The 22,120-nt window shown below is 46.5% G+C and overlaps 1 protein-coding gene across 1 annotated transcript in view; it reads left to right on the top strand.

The window, feature by feature from the left end:
• The first annotated feature begins 1,688 nt into the window (after positions 1–1,688).
• CERS1 (ceramide synthase 1) overlaps positions 1,689–22,120 on the top strand; it is a 32,231-nt gene continuing 11,799 nt past the window's right edge. Inside the window, exons 1-2 of the mRNA XM_054981552.1 lie at positions 1,689–1,910; positions 21,203–21,362. Of these exons, the coding sequence (XP_054837527.1) occupies positions 1,689–1,910; positions 21,203–21,362 (382 nt within the window). The remainder of the gene's footprint in view (positions 1,911–21,202; positions 21,363–22,120) is intronic.

The raw sequence follows: 22,120 nt of genomic DNA, 5'->3' as shown, positions 1-22,120 counted from the left end.
TGGAGGTGGTGGGGGGGAGCAGTTCCCAGAGTTCTTGGCAGGTCCCGCTTGGGCATGAAAGCCCCCTTTGTCCGCTGGGCAGTGGGAGACCTGGAAAGGGGGTTTGTGCATCTTGGCACCTCCATTCTCCCAATGAATGGACTTTTAAAGGCCCAAACAATAGGAGTGAGGCGGGGCGTGCTTGCAAATCCCAGAGTTATTTGTTCCCGTTTTCCCCCACCCCTTAAATCTACTGGGTTCAAGGGGAGGGGCCGCTTTCTGGAAGCTGCAAGAGACCAGCCCAAAGCGGAGGGAGCTTCCTTCCCTGCATTACCTTGCAATCTCCCTTGGGGAGCACAGCAGGTGGGGCATTCCATTTCCTGGGAATCTCCGCTTTTTTGTTTCCAAGCTAAGCAAAGTTTCTAGTCCTCCAGGCTGCAGAAGTGTGATGTGAAGCGTGGGGATGACAGTAGATAAAAAGCAGAGAATGAAACATGTAAATCAATACCAAAAAGGGTGAAAAAACAAATCGGAGAATTAGGGGAATGTACAAGACTTGGATTTGCTTGGTTTGGGTGGCAGCTGGTTTATGTAACCCTGACCCAGCCCAAGGTGCATTCAGACATGAGGGGGGTGCTGATGTCTTCTAGGTGACTTAACGCCAACACGCCACAGCCTCCAGTACTCTTGCAGTCACTTTTTGATGTGGCCGTTTTCCCAGGGAGCTCAGAGTGTGACGTTCTCTCCATCCTCACCACGTTCTTGAGGGGTAGGTTAGGCTGAGAGCGAACAAGCGGCCCGGAGTGGCTGGGCAGTTTGCACTTGAGACTCTGTACGTGAGAGAGTTGCTCCTTTGGAAGTCCCAAGTTCTTGAGCAGTAAGCCCGTGACCCTCTGCAGCCTTACTGGACCGGGGCCAGAGTTGTTCCCTGAATTTAGCAGTGAGGCGTCTCTGTAAATAGTAAGGCTGCTGTCCAGTGCGCACTTACCAAAGAGGAAGTCCCTTACAATTAAATGGGACTAAGGAGGAAGCCTGGTCGCTATTTGCTCTGTAGTTTCTATTTTCAAATATTACTTGGGAGTAAAGCTGGTTGAATCGGGAGGACTCATCTTTGACTAAAGCAGAATCGATTCAGGCTGCAGCAGGTGATGCCAGCAAAAGCCCTTTGGAACTGTAGTCAGAGTAATTTTACTGAATTCAGCTGGCCTTACTTCTGAGTAAATGTTGAGCTAGGAGACAACCTGAGTTGAAAAGTAAAAGCCCGTTCAAATGAATGGCGGTTGTGTCCTTCTCTGAGGCCCTGATCCTACATGCCTTGACTCAAGAGTAAGCCCCGCGGGACTCAGGTTTACTGGTTTTGAGTAAAAATCACCCATCCAGGATTGGGGCCCATGCTCCAAAAATACAAGCTCCAGAGGCGCAGCCCATGGAAAGGCTAGGTGGTCTGCGGTCCTTCCCGTGCAAACGAGAGACCGGTCATGCCGCTGCCCCAAGGCCACGATCCCCACGCGCGCCTCCTCAGGAGCAAGCCCGCTCTGCTCCCGGCGCGCCCCCTGGCGGCCAGCACGCCTCCCCGCAGCGCGCCTGCGCAAGGGCGAACCTGCTGTTCCAGCGGCAAACAGCTGGCGCGGGACCGGCGCGCGCTGATGGGCGGCTGCGGCGTCCGCCTCGGCCAGGCGTGAGCGGCCAGCCGGCCGGCCGGGGCCAGAATGGAGGCGCCGGAGCCCATGCCGGGCTACGAGGAGCTGGTGCGGCGGAGCTACCGGAGCCTGGCCGGGGCGCTGCGGGGCTGCACGGACTGCGGCTGGGAGCTGACCCGCCGGACGTGGGCCGAGAACGCCCGGCTGGCCTGGAGCGAGGCGCTGCTTTGTCTGCTCTGCGCCGTCGGCTGGACCGTTGCGCGCCGCGCAGCCTCCCGCTGCCTGTTTCGGGTCAGTGCACCGGAGGGGGGGGGGAGCTTCATTTGACCTGACGGTGCATTGCCGGGGGAGCAATTAGCAGGGTCATTGCATTCCATTAAATTAGGTTTGAAGAGAAGGGCATTGCGTTGTGTTGCGCAGGTGTGGGAGAAATCACAATTCGTGCTGCAACCCCTCCTCCCAGTTTAGGTAGGGCTTTCCATGGAGTGCACAGGGGTTGTATGGGGGAGGGGGGATGCTTGTAGCTTTTGCATTGCGTGGTTGGAGGGGTGAGAGTTGTGAAGACGTTGCGGGCAGTTTCTCTTTTGCGCTGTTGGGTTAGTCTGTTGTGGGGGTGGGGGTGGGGGTGGGGACGTGATTTTTGCAGTTGCATCGCCTTCCCGAACAGGGACTTCATTTAGCCTTGCTGCGGCGCGCATTTGTGTGTGGAAGCCGCTACGGCATCGCATTCCGAAGGGAGGGGAGCGGTTGGTGCCTCGTGCTGCGCTCCGGGCGAACCGGGCCGCTGCGCGGGGGGCGCCGTTTGTCATTGGATGTCCGAGGAGGGGGGGGGATCTGGCACACTGTTTGCATCGCAGAGAGGGGGCTGATATCTGCAATTGTGTTTGGATTGGGGAGGGACACGAAGTCTTTCTGAGAACGTCTGGAAGCTGCGTGATTGCTTTGCACCGTTATGGTGAAGGTGATTTGACAGAAGATCAAGATTTGCGGGGAGGGGGGCAGGTCTGGAGTTATATTGTGTGGTCTAGAATTACATTGCCAGGAGAGAGCCAAGACAGTGTCAAATCCTGCATTGCATTGTGGGTAAATGCTATGGAGGGGTGGCGGAATAGAACATTGAGTGAAATTTGGTTGTCTAGGCAAGGCATGATGTAAAGGGGATGGGGTTTGCATTGCAAGGAGGGGTTTTGAGTTACTTGAAAGGTCGGGTTGGGACAGAGTGTGTCCACAGCTCTCAGGATTTGAACCCAGATCCTACTTCTGCCTTGCTTTATCCATTTCTGGAGGCAGAACATGGATATGTAATATAATTTACTAGCAAAACTGCAGGGATGGAAATAGATGGGGCAGTGGGGTGCTATCTTGCTCTCCAGTTACTTCTGCTCTCAGATCTGGTTGGTTTTTTTTCCGCCTGCTGCAGGCTGACTCATCCCCCCCCCCCTGAATAATAGCATTCATTACCTTTTTACGTTGGGAGAACTTTCAAATAAAAAGAATTTTCACTCCTTCTGTTAAAGATGAAGGCAAGAGCTCCAGGATCTGCACCCACCCACCCCCGCGCCCCATTTTGCCTTGAATATTTGTAACCAAAAACTCAATATCAATATAGAGAGTGTGTGTTTCATCTGAAATACACAGAGGGAATGGGGAAGAAGGGAGGGTGCAAATGGCCAAGGAAGAGAAGAGGCAAAGAAGCATCAAAGTACAGAGTAGGTCCTCTTTCATTCCCATGAGGTCACTACAGGGCCTTCTCTGTTGTGGCACCTCGCCTAGGGAATGTTCTTCCCATAGCCCTCCACCACCCACCAAATCTCTGCCTCCAACTTTTCTTGTTATCTGTATTCCCTTAGTTCTCTTGCTCTCCCTGTAAAACTGTTGGTGGTTGGGCTTCTTGGTTGAAATTAATTTAGAACAGCCCCTTTGTTCTCTTTTGCTGTGGTTATTTTTTAAAAAGCATTTTGCTTGTTTTTGTCTTGCCTCTGTTCTCTCCTCCATTTTTGTTTGTGTTCATTGTCTTGTTGCTTTGCATGTTTCAAAAACACAATTAGAAGCGGCTCAGAAATCTTGTTCAGGTGGGCGGTACACAAATATATTATTTTAGGGTTTTGCAGGGGAGAATACATAGGAATGAGCATATAGATACAGATATAGACAGTTTTTTAAAAAATCTCATGCGTAGTCAGGAAGGGCGGTTACCATAACACCTATATTCTTTGGTAAATGTGAGTTTTTGTTCAGGTTTTTTGCCCCTTCAAACAGTGTCAATTTTAATGGGGTATTTTGAATCCTGAAGATCCATTCTATTAGTAGTGGAGCTTTTCTTTAGCTCTAGGAAGTTTTAGAAGCCCCTGATGTCGGAGGCAAGTGTAGTCGCTAGTGGGATAGAAACATGAGATTCAACCCAGTATTTCTATCAAGTTACATTATTATGGTTGGGGGGGTGGTTTCACTTCCCCCCAAATATGAAGAAAGCATAATGTTGAACTTTCAGACGAAGACATTGTTACCACAAAATTCAGTGCCATTCCTGGTAGGTTCTCTGCAGAACTCGGGTACACAGAGGTATCTTGAATTTAGTAAAATAATCAGTAGCTCCGGGGCTTGTAACTCTCATGGAGACATTAGCATGCCTCAGGCCAGGGGTCCTTTCGTAGAAAAAGAGCTGGAGGAACTTATTAGCATAACTCATTAGCATATGCCACGCCTCTTGCCATCACCGGAAGTGTGTCATTAGTATAACTGATTTGCACGTGCCACACCCCCTCGACATCACCTATTCTGACTGTTTTGGACCCAATCCTGGCCATTCAGGGCTGAAATGGGGCCCAAAATGGCAAAAAGGGGCTGAAAATGGCTGAAAGGGGGCCCAGAATGGTCAGGATCAGGCCGCTGATGAGCAAAAGAGTGATCCACCACCCATCAGAGGCCCAATCCAGGCCGTTTCGGCCCCAACCCAGGCTGAAACGGACCCAAAATGGCTGAGAGTCAGGTGGGTGGGGCCACCTGACATGTGGCCTCTTTGGGGAACTGTCAGAACTGCGTTCCTGTGCATTCCCCCTCGAAATGAGCCCTGCCTCAGGCTTTTGGGGATGAGTCTCTCTAACCGAGACATCTGACATATGAAGAACATGTGTGGGGAAATGCAATGTTAGCTGGAAAGATAGTTTAAAAGGCAGGACAAAGGCTTTGCTATACACTGGGGATGTGTGGAGGGGCTGTGAAATGCCAGAAGGGAAACCTCAGCCCATTATAACCTCTCCAGGTCCAAGCCCAGCTCCAGAAGGCAGCTCCAGCCCATTTCCATTTCTTGCTGCCCTCTGGTTGCAGTCCCACACAGTTTTAGCCTGGAGAGATGAAACTGACAGAGCCTTTGGGGAGACAAAGATGAAATTAACAAATCCTCTGAGGAGTGATCTGGACTCGCTCTGTCTTTTTAAACTAGGCTTCCTTGCTAACATTGCATCTCCTACATTTGACAAACACGTGCCAAGGTGTCTCATGTAGAGAGACACATGAAGGATTTGGGACTAGGTGCATAAGCCTGCATTTTCTCCTGCTTAACCCCAAATCCGTCAGGTGTGGGGCTGGGACCCCATCTACTGTGCTGTAGGAATGGTTTCTTTGCTTCAAGCCATGTTCCTGAGCACTCATTGACACCATTGCTAATGTTGGGCTCCCCTGATACTCCTTCCCCCTGCACGATGTTCAAGTATTTCTTTCCACACCTTCGTATAGAAGAGCAGCTTTGTCCAGATGAACGACTCATTGTTTCACACTCCTTTGAAATAATGTTGGTATTTAAGGTGCTACTGGACCCAAGTCTTGCTCTTTGAAATAATGCTGACTGTTTTAAATTACAGGTTATAAAAGAGTCCTCTTGCTTGAGAAATCACCCCAGCTCCCTGGTACCTGGAATTTCTGTGCTAGGCAGAAAGGTGGCACATCCACGAGCCAAGCAAATAAAATAAATCTTAGCCGTTGCAGTGCCGTTTGAGAGAGAACACAGCCGTGCCATGCCTTGCTGTATTTTGAAATCTTTACAGCCTGGCAGTTTTCCACCAGTGGAGGATCTTTGCCTGGGAAAACCGTGGGCGTTACACCAAAAGAGGTACCAAAGATGCTGGGGAAAGCTTGGATCTTCCTGCACACACAAGAGGAATCTGCAAGCAGAGAATCCTTCAGTCTTCTGGGGTTTAGGGAAAAGCCTTCTACTTCTGGCCATTTGCAGAACCTCGTGGCATCAGACCATTGTCCTCTTGTCCAGCTTCCCCCAGTAACCAGGCAGGTGTCCCAGAAGGTTGACAGGCAGGGGCACAGAGGACAAAACCTCTCCCTGTTTTCTGGGCTTTCTCTGAAACTGCCCCTGAACATGGAGGTTCTTTTTAGCCACCAGGGCCGTTAACTAGTGATTGACCTGACCTCCTCAGTCAGTGTATCAAATTCTCTTTTTAAAAGCTGCCTCTTCTCCTAATCATCACCACATCCTGTGGAAGCAAGTCCCACAAGTTTATTGCGCAGCGCATGAAGAGAACTGCTTTCTTTTGTCAGCCTTGAGTCTGCTGCCATTGGTAGATCGCAAGTCCTTGCATTGTGGGAGAGGAAGTCACCTTTCTTCACTTCCTCCACGCCATAGAAAATGTTAGAAACCTCCGTCACGCTCTCCTGTGGTTACCGTTTCCTTCGAAACGCCTTCCCCTGCGCCTGAAAAAGGCCCGTAAAGCAGAATCTATTACTTCTGTCTGCGGCTGCTCATGCTCTCCCCAATAAATAATAGATCATTGTTAGCAGGCAAGCGTGGTGTGCATGGACTGCAGGAAGTCAGGCTGTGTCTTGCCACAAGGACACAGAGGTTGTAAGCAGAGCCCGAAGCACATGGGAGCCCTGGCCTGCAACAACTCCTGCAGAAGGGTGAAAGGGGTCCTTTTAAAAGACATGCCTGTTTCTTGTAGAGATCGAGAGCCTTGGAGAGGCAAGCAGGTGTCTGGGCAGAAAAGCTAGGCTAGTCTTTAAAATGTTAAATTTTTCCTCGGGTCAGGATCAGAGCTCCTGTTCTGGCATCCTGTCCCTAAGAGAGACCAGGCAGATACCATCTCTGGAAGCCGCTTGGGAACATAGTCTGATGGCTGCTCCTCAGCGTGGAGGTTCTGTTTAGCTGTAATCGCTGTGAGCCCGTGGCTAAATTTCTGTGAAAAAGAGCCCTGCTGGATCTCTCCTGCCTTAGAAATCCCAACCTTTGTTAGCAAAACAGAAGGCAGTGTCCTAGCCCTTATGGATGCCGAGGTGAAAAAAGGCAAAGACAATTGACCTAAGACTGAAACATGATTAAAGAATTGACAGTTCGTTGCCCTTCTAGTAAGTGCTGGGCTTTGCTCGGGTTCCCCTGAGTCCGTTAAGAGTGCCGAAGAAAGGCTTCCACCCCAAATTAAACTGCCTTCGGATCCAAACGATTTCTTTCCAGACTTGGATCCCATCAGCACTCTTGAAAGCTAAGGTAATCCTGATCAGAATTTAGAGTTTACAACTTAATTGCAGAAGTCTTGGCATGATAACATGTTGATAAAATTGTGAAAGGGCATATGGAGAGTCAACCCGAATCTGATCTCCGAGATCTCTTCTGGAACCTGCTCACTGAAATCCCTTTAATTGGAAATGGCAAGGATTGAACCAGGGACCTCTGGCATGCAGTGCATGCGCTCTGTCATTGATCTGTAGCTGCTCTGTAAGGTGGGAGTGGGAAGTGCATCCTCTTCAGTATTAGCATTTTTCACACTATGCTTCATTCACTTATGGGACTCATTGCCACAAGATGTGCCAACAGCCACTGGCTTATGTAGCCTTAAGAGTGCGGTTTGTTAGATAGTTGAGTTGGGTGGCTTCCACATGCAGCTTTTGCTCCAGTTTGGCGACTGAAACAGGTTATTTTGAGCATCTACTTGACGCAGTCCCCTTAAGCACCTGCTCTACTTTGATGCAGTCTTTCCCAGGTCTGATTTGGCCTTTTGGGGAAGGTTGCCATCCAAATCACCTTTGAATGTAGTGTGGACAGGAAGGCGGGGATTTTGGAAGGTCCCGCCTACATTGGCACCATTACACTGGTCCCCACTACTGGAGGACTTTTTAAAGGGTTGTACAAAGAAAATATCTTGAACAAGCAAGTCTTGTTCTAGACTTTCTATTCCTTGGCTCAATCATCAACCAAAAGGGAGACTGCAATGAAGAAATCAGAAGAAGATTGAGATTCGGAAGAGCAGCTGTGAGGGAACTATCCTTACAGATAAAGTGGTTTCTCTGGAAACCAACATCAAGATAATCCAAACAATGGTATTCTCCATTACTATGTATGGATGTGAACGCTGATGGTAAAGAAAGCTGACAGGAAGACAGTTTATTCATTTGAAATGTGGTGCTGGAGGAGAGTTTTGCGGATACCAAAAAGACAAATAAGTGGGTACTAGATCAAATCAAGCTTGAATTCCTCCTAGAAGCTAAAATGACAAAACTGAGGCTATTGTACTTCAGTCACATCATGAGAAGACAAGATTCTCTGGAAAACTCTGTAATGCTAGGAAAAGTGGAAGGCAGTGGGAAAAGAGGAAGACCCAAAATAAGATGGCTTGACTCAATAAAAGAAGACGTCCTCCAGTTTGCAGGATCTGAGCAAATCTGTTAATGATAGGACATTTTGGAGATCTCTCATTCGTAGGATCACCTTAGGTTGGAGGTGACTTGACTGCACATAACACACACACAAAGAAAACGGATAATTGCTAGATCGCTATAGCAATCTATACCATGTTTAACCCTCAATTGTAATGAACTTCTATAGCTCCTCTGAATTCTCACTTTTAAAGTCTCTAACCCTTTTACCTTGACAATGGAAAGAGCCAAAGGTTCACTAAGAAAAAAAAAGCTGAGAATTCAGAGGACCTATTAGATTGTTGTGATTGATCCCTAGAATGTTATAGTGCTGTGGCGGTCTTGCCATTGCTAACTTTTTGAAAAAAGCCCTTTGGGAGCAATGGGGAGCAATGGCAGCTGTGGAGGGAACCGAGGTTCCGTCATAGCTGCTAATTCCTCTGCATTCATTGTGGCAACAAGATGTACATGAAGAATTATCACTGTGTAGTGCTACCAGAATGGGACTCCTTGCGAGTAAGGGGGAGGATGAAGGGGCTGGCCTGTTTTTTGATGTGGCAAGGAGGAGGTAATGCGAGAGGGGTAACAAGTGGGACACTCCACCAGTTTTTATGGGGTCCCCTCCCCAAGGAGACTAACGAGACGGGTGTTCTTCAAAGTCAAAGAGTATTTTTATTTAAAGGGGGAAACACACACAAACACAAATCTTGCAAGCATACAAGATTCATAAGAAAAGTAGTGGTGAAACTGGAATAGATCTGAGGGATTTCGAGCAATAATTACCTATCCAGGAAGCAGGGGTGGTCTGCAGAGGAAGAGGGCTTCAAGCGTCCTGCGTCTTTAGCCAGGGAGGAAGGCTCAGAGAGAGAGAGATTCTGAGGGCACTATGCTTGGGTCCCAGTAAGCGGGTACAATTTAAATGGGGCAAAGCCCTGGTTCTTATAAGGAAAATCATGTCCTGAGGCTCGGGAGCCCCCTCAGCCATTCAGATAAAGACCTTAAAGATCACCTCCTGGGAATTACAAAGGTTTGAGTACCTTTGATTGGTGCTACCGGGGTGTAACAAAGGAATTAGATTGGGTTCTCCTGGTGTTTCACAAAGAAACGGTTGCTAATTAACGTTCCCAGAGCTTGGCTAATGAATTTAGATCCTTGATTAGATGTTCCCAGGCAGGAGTAATAAACTTATCAGAGCTGATTGATGGCCCTCGATCAAAGGATAGGATTCAATCACAGAAAAGAGGGGAGAATGGAATGTTGAGTGGTGATGCAGCAAGCACCTTTATTGTCACGATTGCACATTCCCCAGCTTGGAGGGGCAGAAGTCAATCATGTCCAATTGCTCGGCATTTGCATTCACATTCCAATCATGACTCACTCTCCTGAGCGGGACTTGGCAATGCTTAGCAATTAAGATGCATCAGATTCACGGGGCTTATGATTTTTATGTCATAAGCTGCTATTAAAGATGGCGGAGGCTGGGGTCAACTGCTCACAATAGTAGTAGCCTCAGTTGGCTAATCATAAAACCCTCTAATGTAGCAGCCATCATGGAAATAAGAAATAGATGTCATGTGAACTAAAAATTGAACCTCCATATTTAGAGGCAGTCTACACTCAATTCTTGGGGAATATCACGGCTTTCCTGTCCAGCTACTGAAGTATCTACCCAACCACTGTTTGATCCCAAGTGCTGCGGACTAACATCTTGGCCCGCTTATGCAATTATTACATTGGTAATTTTCCCATGCAGGGATGGAAGGTGCTTTTAACTTTAATATTTGCGTTTCAGAGAAGGTTGAGTCTTCATTTGGGCGACTGCCTTTAGTCCACTGGCTTGGAAAACGAATTATTCTCCATTTGCCAGCTGATCTAGCAGGTGTGGTAACTGAGCTTGTGGGGCGACGAGAATTTATCCTTACCGACAGTGATCGGATCACCTGGCACATGGAAAAAAACACTTGATCGTTAGTGTTTTGCCAGGTGTTGCAGGCAAAGGTGTGACTGGGAAAGGAGGCCGGATTGCAATTGCACGGCTGTGCCTGTGTTGTAATCTTCCCTTCTTAAGTTGCATGCTGTAAGTGATGCTTCCTTTAAGCTGGCAAGCAGGACACGGGTGGTGGGTTTTTTTCCCCAGCTGGGGCATCTGGCTACCTAGAAATCGCTCTTTTTCTGGAGAGGGGTTTTTCCTCCAGACGTAAGGATGATAGTTGTGACCAGGGCTTTTTTTTTCTGGGAAAAGCGGTAGTGGAACTCAGGACCACACAATGACGTCACTTTGGGTCAGCTGGAACAAGGGGGGAGTTTAAATCGCCCTTGGCGAAAATGATTACATGGCCGGTGGCCCCGCCCCCTGATCTCGAGACAGAGGGGAGTTTAGATTGCCCTCCGCGCCACTCCAGCCGCCACTGGCCATGTGACCATTTTCAAGAGGTTCCAGAACTCTGTTCCACTGCATGCCAGCTGAAAAAAAGCCCTGGTTGTGACGCTGAGATTGGGCAGCATCCCACTGGTCTGTTGTGCTAACTGCGGAGCTTTCCTCCAGGGAGATCAGCCCTCGTCTTACATCAGAGGCTTGTTAGACAGGAAGGCTCCTGGAGGAAAGAACCAATGGAACAGACTTGCAGGATCAAAACTGCTAGGATCATCTACCGCCATTAGCCTTGTCTGTCAACCCGTTAGTTGTAGTATCATTTATATATCAGCTTCTGAGCCTGGCCCCAGAGTGCAAATAAAAGAATCCACACAATGGGGCCATGTATTGACAAGGGGGGATTTTTTTTTGAAGAAAAATCTAAGTATGAAAAAAGTTTTTTAAAAAATTCAACTGCTAAAACAGTTATGCAGACATTCTGGCTTACACCATTTTGGGGGCGGGGGGTTGCCTAGCAGCCCCATAAACATGCCCCAAGCTGCTTCTCATTGTTGTGATATCGTACACTCAAATGTCCGAACTGGTTGATGGAAAGCTTTTCCTAAGCCGATCTGCCTGTCTTATGAGCCATCTAAGCAAGTGATCATTGCTGCATCTTGTGGCAGAGAGTTCTGGAGATTAGTTGTTCTTTGGTGGCTGAGGCTCAGTGGTTAAGGGTGATGAAGCTGAGAAGTTCGTGTTAAGAGACGCAATGAAAGAAAATATCCTTGGTTTGTGCCTTTTGCCGTTGGCCAGTTGTGATTACTTTAATACGTTGTTCTGAGAGTTGTTTTAATTAGGATTGTGTTGATTGATATGTCCTCAGATTGTTCTTAGTAAAGTATGAGCTTGTTCTTTGTGTGTGTATGTATTTTGATGCCTATTGTACAAATTCCAAATCTCACTAAATACAATCACATAAAAACACATATCTTATTTATGTTTCTATAAATCCATAGAATGACCTAATGAGTAGATATTTCATAAACCTTGTCCGTTTACATCTTCAGTGAGTTGAGCAGACAGTACACAAAGATGTGGTGTAACACAGCTCAGTGAGAGAAGGGAAACTATAAATCATTATAATGCTTACTACAGCGAAACTGCTTCTATGAGTGCCATAAAAATTCGTTTGCTCTCATTTACACTCTGTTATACCTTGTCCTGGATAGCCCAGGTGAGCCTGATCTCATCAGATCTCAGAAGCTAAGCAGGGTCAGCCTTGGTCAGTAATTGGATGGGAGACCTTCAACAAAGACCAGGGTTGCGGAGGCAGGAATTAGCAAACCACTTCTGTTAGTCTCTTGCCATGAAAACCCCACCAGGGGTTGCCACAAGTCAGCTGTGACTTGAGGGCACTCTCCACCGCCACACTCTTGCTACAAAAAAATTGCACAGATGAAAATACCAGCATCTAAATGGAGTTTTTTTCCAGAAAGCAAAGAAAGGTTTCCAATTAACTGAAAAATAGGGCCAATAACTAGGCCATCTCTTAATCTTACCATCTCTGTCAATTTAAAAAGTTTCGCTACCTTCCAGGCTTTATTAATCCAAGATCTTATATTCAGCCTTTCTTCATTTTTCCAATTCTTTGCAGTTAACGTTTTTGTTGCAGTATGTCGGTCAAGAATCATGTCTTTGTGCGATTTTGGAATGTAGTCAGGTAAAAGCCCTAACAATAAACACTTTGATTCATATGTCCCGTTATTGGAATGGATTTCTCTGAAATACTACTCTAGATCTCTCAACTACTAGGCATTTGCAACACACGCTTAAAATTCACTTTGTTATGGCCGTATTTCCAGCATACATATTTGTCAATGTGATATGTCCAATTTAGTTTCTGGGGGAGGGGGGGGTTAAATACTATTAGGGCAGCCGGCACTCAGCCGCTCGTAGGGGAAGCCCCCGACGAGCAGCTGATTCAGGGGTTTAAATGCCCCTTTCCGTGCAGCTGATCAGCGGCATGGAAATGGGAATTTAAACTCCGAAGCTTCCCAAAGCTATACAAATAGCTTCAGGAATCTTTGATTCCGGGTTTCCAGGGCAACAGCAGGAGTTCAGACAGAGTTCAGACAATCTCTGCCTGAGTTACTATGGGAATTGATTGCAGGTGCCAGACTGTCTGGCTTGACGAACAGCAACGAACGAGGCTTGCAACGACCACCTGTTCGTTTGGAACGGGGCCTCACAAACAGCCTGTTCGCAAACAGCCGAAGAGGCTGTTCGTGGGCTTTTTTGCGTTCGTAATGCTGTTCGTGCCCATGTCTAGTTATGGGCCACGGGTCAGTGGTAGAACATCTGGTTGGCTTGCAGAAGCTTCCAGGCTCAGCCTCCGGCATCTCCGGTTAAAAAGAAAGAGCTCCATCTCAGGCCCTGGAGAGCTGCTACTAGTCTTAGTAGGCAATATTGACCTTGATGGACCAAGAGACTGATTCAGTATAAGGCAGCTTCATGTGTAAAAAATTTTGTAAGAATTTTCCTTCATGATCAGAAGCTGCTGTGAAGGCGAAAACCTTTCACCAGTTATCTTTAGATATCCATTCTGGCTCCAAAATTTGCTATTTTTAAAAAAACTGCTGCATCCTGTAATTGAAGGGTTGCTCCCGTGAGCACATCTTTATTTGAAAAAGAAGAGCAAAACCTGTGTTTAATAATGCAGCAATCCCAGAAGGAAAAAGAAGGGACAGCAGAGGCTGGGGAGGGATCTTGCAAATTAAAGACATAAATTGCTGGCCAGCGGGATTGGGCGGGGGGGGGGAATCACTTTTGAGCTCACATTATAGCTGTGGTGTCAAGGGGAATTTAAAATGTTTATAATAATAGATTTACTTCAAGTATATCACCATGCATAGGGTGATTGCGTGCCATCTGTGAATGACTCTTTGCGTGCCTCAGTTATTGTAAATGTTACTGCAGTCTGCAAATCAGGATTTGGCCTTCCCAGAAAAGCCTCTCGTCTCCTCATCGCTACATCTCCTTTTCCTGAAATGCCATGGCATGAAATTGAAGGAGACAGAGGAGGGTACCCTTGGTACTCAGCAGCAGCTGTTGCCACAGCAACAGCCCAGAAATGCCTCTGTTGCTATGAGCAACCCCAGCTGCATGGGGAACGGATGCTTTCGGATGCCCCACCTTTATGAACAGCTGCGGGATTTTAGCAAGCAATGCTGTGAGGTTGCACGGGAAGCCCCCCCCCCAGCATTTTCCCCTGCACTGCTAATTGTCTTTCAAAACTGAAGTGGGGGGGATTTGAATGGATGGGCTTTTGACCAGGGAGGGGGATATAGCACTGGCATTCACCATTTTAGCAGAGATACATGGACTGCTGCCTTCCACCATATCGGACTGCTTCTCCATCCAGCCCAGCACCGACTGGCGGCATCTCCCCAGGATCTCAGCGGAAAAGGTCTTCCCCAGACGTGCAAGCTGAGATCCTTGTATGTGGAGGTGTATGGCGTGAACCTGGATTCTTAAAATGGAAATCATGTAAATTTCTCTCTGACCAGGGAGCCTTGTTTGAAATCAGTTGCTGGCACTGAAACCTCTGGCATATGTGGATCTTTATTCTTCCTTTTTGGAGTATAAACAGATACGATACATGAAAACACCGTGATTCAGGTTTTTAGAGACCGGCTTCAAATTTCTGGTTTTGTTAAAACGTTGCAAGAAAAAGCCTCTTTTGCAATTTCAGAACTTGGCTGGGTGATGTTTTAAAATGGCAAAAGAGCAGGGAAGCTTCCTTGAGGTCTGTGATGCGCTGAGAGATTGGTACGGTCTGTTTTTTGCTTGGGGGAACAGCCATCTTCTAATTTTCAGGCCGAAGACAGCTGAGCTGATCAACAAGAACACGGGGCTTTTAAAATGTAATTTAATTGATTGTATTTCTAGCCCGCCCTCCCTGCAAGCGGGCTCAGGGAAGGTACCAACATTAATAATATTACATAAAATACAATATAAAATCAATAATACAGTACAGGATATAAAATTAAAACCAAATCCAAGCAGCAATGTGTGATTGTAATACACCTCATCAGGAATTCATTAGTAAAGAAGTTACAGATGTCTCAGCTGAACAGCGAACCAAGGCCATAGCAGAGAGGAGGCCGACTAAGTATTGTTATCTAACTTATTGAAATGGTTAAGCTAATTGGCCCTGCTCTAGCTCGAGTCAGTCAACTTGTAATGCAATAATAATAATAATCCTTCCACATAGAAAGCTAGACATCAGGGAGAAGGGAGTTACCTTCCTCATCATCTTCCTGATATGAATTTTTTTATTTTAATTTTTTTATATTTTACACAAAAACAGCAACAAGAGGACGCAACAAAAAAGGGGGAAAGGGAGGTGCTTCCATCCAATTTGGCTATATTCTTAACATGCATTCATTTAAATACATTTCTGAATGATAATATCCAGTAATAAACCTATTCCATACCTTAATCAAATTTCTGATAAGGGTCTCCATCCAATTAAAGAACATTTTTAAAAGAGCTACATTCTGGAAATGCCATTAAATAAATTATGAAACCATTCCTGATTATCTTAAAATCATCTTTCTTTTTTCTCCCTTGAATTAATCTAATCTTACTAGTTAATTTTTCAAGTGCTGCTATATTTCTTAATTTAGTGTGCCACCTTTCCATCTTTAGCATTTTTCCAACACTGGGCAATAAGTATCCTAGCTGCGACTAAAAGAAAATTAATAAGTTTTGTTTTACATTGCGAGTTTTCATTAGTAAATAAGTTGAGCAGAGCTCATTCAACAGTCAGTTTTATTTGTTCCCTGGTTATTTTAGCAATGTCTATAAATATTGATTTCCAAAAAAAATTGGATTGGAAAATTTTCTGCGTGCAGGGAAATGTTGTTTGGGAAGGAAGATCCAGTCAGCAGAAATGCAAGTTTTCCCCTTCGTTGAGAGGGAGCCTTCCGCATGGGTCACAACCTAATTTGGGAGGCACTGGGGGTTTTCTGATCCGCATTGATATGCTGATGGCCCCTTTCCAGTTATTCCTTGGGTGTAACTTTCAGGACTTGGTGGAGACAACTGTGACGAACTGGCTTGAATTGGCTCTCCGCTGTGTCCCCAGGGGCCGGCAAAGCATGGCAGAACGATTTGGCAGTTGTTCCCACCCGGTTTATTCTTTGTGGTGCAGTTCAGGAGCAGCGGCAGCAGTTCATCAGCAAAATGCAGACAGTCCTCTGCCCCCAAGGAGATTACAGTGGAGCAATTACTGTCTCACGAAGCATATTCAGGATGGGACATTTTCTATCCTCGGTAGCCTGTTCTGTGCTTTCTGCTGCAAGTACGGATTGTCTCTAGGGTTTCTCTTCTTTATGGCCTGTGCTCTTGAATAGAGAATCAGCTCCTTGGCCACAGTCCCTTGGAGAGCTCCCACGTGGCTTCTTTTCATGCTCCTCTGGGTTGTACTGCACTGAAAGCGGGGACCTTTGTGTGCTGGAGAGGGATAGTGTCGCATCTCCTGCCCTGGCTTCTGAAGCAGGGCATGCTGTTAAACGGGCTAGAATCTTTTCAGAGACGACATTTAATCTCCCAAGGGGGTCTCGGCTCGCACATCTTTATTGTGGGCAAGATCCAGCCAGTGTTTAAGCCCTTTGCGTCTCTCCATAGCAGCGGCAGAGTAGAAGCATGCATTCTTACATTCCTCCCAGTTTGGCTGGATTGTGCCCTGTGTGCTTATTTGTTGTTTGGGTTGCTTTTTAGCCTCTTAAACCTTCGAAAGAGTTTAAGGTCCTAAAATTGACAACCGGACACAACGATCCGAGGACAAAACGCATCCAATCCTGCAGGTGACTGTATAAAATGTTAGAGATTTTATTTATTTATTTATTTATTCAATTTATATACCGCCCATCCCAGGGGCTCTGGGCGGTGAACAGTTAAAATTGATAAAAACAAAAACTAAAATCAATATTAGTCCAGCAAAATGAGAGGGAGATGGTGGGGGGCTCCTCCAAGCAAGAATTCTAGCAAACAAATTATATTACCTCTATGATTTCATCTATTAGGACAACCATTACTCTTGAGATACATAGAGAGGAGGCAGCAGGGGAGCCGTGTGCTGGCATTTTATGTCCCGTGTGTGTGCATGAGTGTGCACATGCGCAGAAGTGGTATGATCCTCTGCCTTTGGTAGAGCAGACACCTGATAGTGTCTGCTCTATCGACTCGCGTGCAGGCAAAAGTCTTCCCCAATTCCTGCTACTGGGGACCCTTTAACTAGGGATGCCACCGTTTGAAGGTGGAGCTGCCTGACTGCAAAGCATGTCCTTGATTCCCAAACTTGGGGCTAAAACGTGAAGCTGCTTTCCACTGAGTGAGCTCAACGCCATCTGCTCTGGCTGGTGACATCACTGCCGTGGAATAATTTAACAGAATGCGTGTGAGCCATGTGCTATGCTTGAAGATCGGTGGCTGCTTCATGAGTTAAGATGCTTCCAATCCAGAGATCTAACTTTTATACACTGAACATAAACACGAAATATGTGAACCTTTGTAGTTGGAATTGTTGAATTAATGGCTGGATCTGGTCTAAAATTACCATAACGGAAAGGCAACTTCCCTTCCTCCCCGTTCCCACTGTAGCCAGAAATACTATCCCTGTGGATGGGGGACCCTCCCAGTATCAGCATGGGGGGGCATCAGTGAAAATCGTCTCCCCTACCGTTTATGTGCAGATCTTTTCCAAGCCAAAAATATTCAAAAGGAGAAAAGGGGGGTTGGCTGTAGGAGAGGAGTGGAAAGTTGGATCCAAATCTGGTGGGTGTTATAAAATCCTAGAAGGTTTTTAAAAAATGCATGGCAGAGAAACACATGCATGTATGAATGAAGTGAGGATTGTGGGGCTGATGAATTTTCCTTTGGTTATAGATAATTACTGAGTTCTCCACTTTCTGATATCTGAAGCATGCCTCCCCCAATTAAAATTAAAGGCATCTTCCACTCCTGCTCATTGGAAAGGTGTATTCTAAAGGTGGACGCATAAAGCTGGCTACTAATTTTAATTAATTTAAATACAATAGAAATATTGTAGGTAGGTACAAAAGGGTCTGTAGCAAGTCTTGATCCAACTGCATTGAAGCTTTTAGCTCGATTTTAGTTGGGAGAAACCATCCTTGAAAGTGGAAGCTTGTCCAGAGCAGCAACTCATGCAGAGGCATAGCAGGTGATCTCTGAGAGCAAGCAATTTTGCTGCTCCTAGAGATGTGAAAGCTTGGGAAATTATGGAATGAAAAGTGTTTTGTTTCCAGAAGACAATTCAGTTTTTCCAGTGGAAAGATTGGGAAATTTAGGGGAGCTCTGAAAAAAAAATCAAATGAAATATCCTATTTTCTGTTTTGAAGTGAGTGTAATCTAGAGTGATAGATAATAATTCCTCTATAGGTACTAACAACATAGTTTCAAGGATTTATTATTTCAGTGTGAATTATTTGGGGAACAGTATGTTTAATAATACGTTGTTAGAGAGTTCTGTGTTTTTAATGTATAAGAGTTTAACTCAACATCCAAATATGCTACTAATCCTGGGCTGAATCCACACTTACCGGCATAGCGCTAAACAGTCGGAATGACAGCGTTTTCCTGGCGCTTTTTCAGATGTCATCGCGCCATGAGAGCGGCATCGTGGCGCGATGACATCATAAAGCATGCTGGGAAGATGCTATCATTTCCGACTGTTTAGCACTATAATGGTAAGTGTGGATTTGGCCCTGTTATGACAGTTTCTGCATAGATAATACACCTTTTAAAATTATAGCTGTTATTTTTTCCTACCTCTTAGGTAGCAAATTGAGATTCATTTGCTTGGGTGCCACAATTTGCAGCTCTCTGTCAGGTCTTGAGTATATTTGCCATATTTGGTTTGTAGGCAACAAAGGCATTTACCATTTTAAATATGCCAGTTTTAATATATTGTTATTATAAACATTGTGTTTATGTTATAGCAGAGAAATAAGTTTAAGTTTGACAGGAAAGTAAGTACTGCATATATTTAAATTTTCCCCAAAATTTCTGTTTATTCCAGGAATATTCTCCCTTCCCCCGGAAAACAGTCTCCCCTCCAGAGAACTGGAAGTTTTACATCTCTAGTTGCACTTCTTAATTAAGGTGCAACTGGAATATTCCATCAGTCCCGAAGTGGGGTATGCAGCCTCAGAGGAGGCTGGTTAGAATGAAGTGGGGCTGGAACAGTACTGCATGCAGAGATGCAACAGGGCACCTTCTTCCTCAATGGTTAAGCAATTCTGGTGCGCCTCTGTAGAGGATGTGACAGTCCTTCCTGATACAGTCAGATTGTCAGCCTTCAAAGGCGAGAGGCAGAGCCAGAGCAGCAACTCATGAAGAGGGGCAGCAGGTAATTCCAGTGTGCCACTCTATCAAATGTGGCTGGCCCATTTGGAGTGGAGATGCAAGAGAATTGCCTGTTCATAGACAGGAAGGAGGCTTTAATTACTGGCTTTGATTAGCTTCTGCCTTGAGGCCTCCTCTCTTGGGCACACCTTTTGGGACACGTTATGGCCTGCAATTCTTTGGGTAGACCTTTTGGGCAGAGGGAGACTGCTCTAGGCTGCAAACAGCTTCACCACAGGAGGAGCAGCTGGGGCCTTAATATAGCATCCCAAGTGGGAGCCAAACCTGAACCCTGCTGACCTCTTCGCCTGTCTGTTTTGTATTTCAAGTCTTGCAACATCTCGGGTTTCTTGTGTGTTTTTGGCAGCCCCAGGCAGAAGCCATGCCCGGGGGGCGGTGGGGAGGAAACAGAGGTAGGGGACACTCTACAGTCAGAAAAAGAAATAGCGTTGTTCTTATCTATTGTTACATTTGGGGGGAGATAGTCAAAACCAGGTGCAGCCAAGTCTTGGGGGAGGCCCTGTGTCATGTTCCCATAGAATAGAGCTCTGCATACAAGAATTCTTGCAATAATGTACACAAATACCGGGCAGTAGGCCGAAGATACTAACTAAGCCCCTGCGGCTTGGGCAGGGGGCTGAGGGTGAGTGTGTGTGGCTGGCCGGGGGCCTCCACAGAATTTTGTGGCAGAGGCATTTCCTGAGGTGTGCCAGACCAGGTCTCCAGGGGGTGTATCTTGTTGCTCAGACAAGCTGTCTGTGCTGAAAGCTGATGCCTTCTCTGGCAGGAAAGACTTCCCCCACAGAAGAATTCTGCAGAGGCTACGAGCACATCGACAAGCCTGATTGGTTAGGGCAAGAACCCTAGAAGAGAGAGAGCATCCCTGGCTGACTGCTCGAGAGCACACTTTGTACAGAGCAGGTCCCAGACTGGATCTCCAGCGCCAGGGATCACAGGTAGCTAGTGTAGGGAAAGACCTTTCTCGGCCTGAGATGGTGGAGACCATCGGTCAGTCGCTGGCCTCAGTGGTCCAAAGGTCTCCGTTCGGCTCCTGCAAAATGGAGTTGCCCAGGATTCCACCTGAGATCTGGGAGGTGCCAGGAGTTTGGGCATGTAAATTGTGAAATGGCCCTTTCCAGGGCTTTTTTTCTGGGAAAAGGGGTGGTGAAACTCAGGACCGCACAATGATGTCACTTTCGGTCAGCTGGAACAAGGGGGAAGTTTTTTAAAGTTAAATTTCCCTCTGCGAAAATGGGTCACATGGCTGGTGGCCCCGCCCCCTGATCTCCAGACAGAGGGGAGTGTAGATTACCCCCAGTGGCGCGGAGGGCAATCTCAACTCCCCCTCTGTCTGGAGATCAGGGGGCGGGGCCACCAGCCATGTGACCATTTTCAAGAGGTGCTGGAACTCCGTTCCATTGCATTCCAGCTGAAAAAAAGCCCTGGCCCTTTCCAAAGTCCAATGGGAGCAGCAACCCAGAGATGTAATATTTGGTAGGGATTCAGTATCGGGCTGTTGCAGATATTCCTATGCTTTGAGAGCTAGATGGACCTGGCATTTGACTTGGGATAACTCCATGGTAGATTGTCCACTTTGCACTCAGAAGACCGTGGCATCTCCAGCTATGAGGATCTCATGTGCTGCCAAAGGCTTTTCTCAGCTCCAGAGCCACAGTACTGAGCTCAGCAAGCCACAGGTCTAACTCTGCATAAAGCAGCTTAGCATTTTCAAATAAGAATCAGTTAATTTATTAAATTTCTAACCTGCACTCCCTGCGAACGGGCTCAGGGTGGGTGACAACATTGTTCCACGACAATAACAATAAATACAGTATAAAATTAATAATACAACACAAAATACAAAACAGAATTTAAAACCATAAAACCATATCCAACAGTAGCGAAGATATTAAACTTCTGGTTGACCATCTTCTCCACTTGGGTTTCCTGGAAGAGCCGATTAATCGCCCTAGGTGATGCCCTATTTCTACCATACAGTCTCCCAGGTCATTATTTTCTAAATGCTAAAGGTCTAAAGGTCTCAGACAAGGGGGAGGTTTTAAAGATGATTCCTTAATGGTTTCCTTCTTCCCGGCCCTGGGGGAGGGATGAGGTTTGTGCACGGCTGTTTTGTCAACCTCAACCCGTTCTTCTGATGCAGCCATTTGCCGAGTGGTGTCAGCTGGAGCCAAAGGATGCCACAAAGGTGCCGGAGAGTGCCTGGAAGCTCCTCTACTACCTACTCTCTTGGTCCTACAGTACTTACCTGCTCTTCTTCGCTGGCTACCCTTTTTTCTATGACCCGCCCTCCGTCTTCTATGGTAAGCGACTTCATTAGCCAGGACAGAACTCAGCTGGCTCTAAAATCTGGGGATGTGTTTTCAAGATTTGAAAAATTCGTTTTTCAAATGTCAAACCGCCGTCTAGCCTCTTATGGTGTTTAGGAGGCAGGCCAGGCATTTCGTTTTGCCCTTGCCCTTTTAAGCAGTCCTTTTAATCTTGCAAATTCTGTGTTTGTATAGAAATAACCAGAAGACCCCCCATGACGCAGAGTGGTAAGCTGCAGTACTGCAGCCCAAGCTCTGCTCACGACCTGAGTTCGATCCTGGCAGAAGCCAGGTTCAGGTAGCCAGCTCAAGGTTGACTCAGCCTTCCATCCTTCCGAGGTCGGTAAAATGAGTACCCAGTTTCCTGGGGGTAAAGTGTAGATGGAAGGCAATGGCAAACCACCCTGTAACCCCCCCCCCAAAAGTCTGCCAAGAAAACGTCATGATGCGACATCCCTCCATGGTTACTTACCCAGTAATGACTTGGTGCTTGCACAGGGGACTATCTTTACCTTATAGAAATAACCAGCAAGGAGTTGGGCATTAGTTGCGGGCGCTGAGTATGTTGAAAATTAAAAATTAATCAGTGCTGTTGAAGCCTTTCGTTGTGGCCGTAATAATCATCTTGCTTTTGGAAATGCTTTACTTTTGATCTGTTGATCCTCCTGGGAGGGGCCGTGGCATGCAGAAGGTCCCGAGTTCAATCCCCGGCATCTCCTGCTTTAAAATGGCTCATGCATGTAGGTGATGTG

The sequence above is a fragment of the Eublepharis macularius genome, chromosome 5, assembly GCF_028583425.1.
Source record: "Eublepharis macularius isolate TG4126 chromosome 5, MPM_Emac_v1.0, whole genome shotgun sequence".
NCBI lineage: Eukaryota > Metazoa > Chordata > Lepidosauria > Squamata > Eublepharidae > Eublepharis > Eublepharis macularius.
This window is presented reverse-complemented; position numbering and strand designations above follow the sequence as displayed.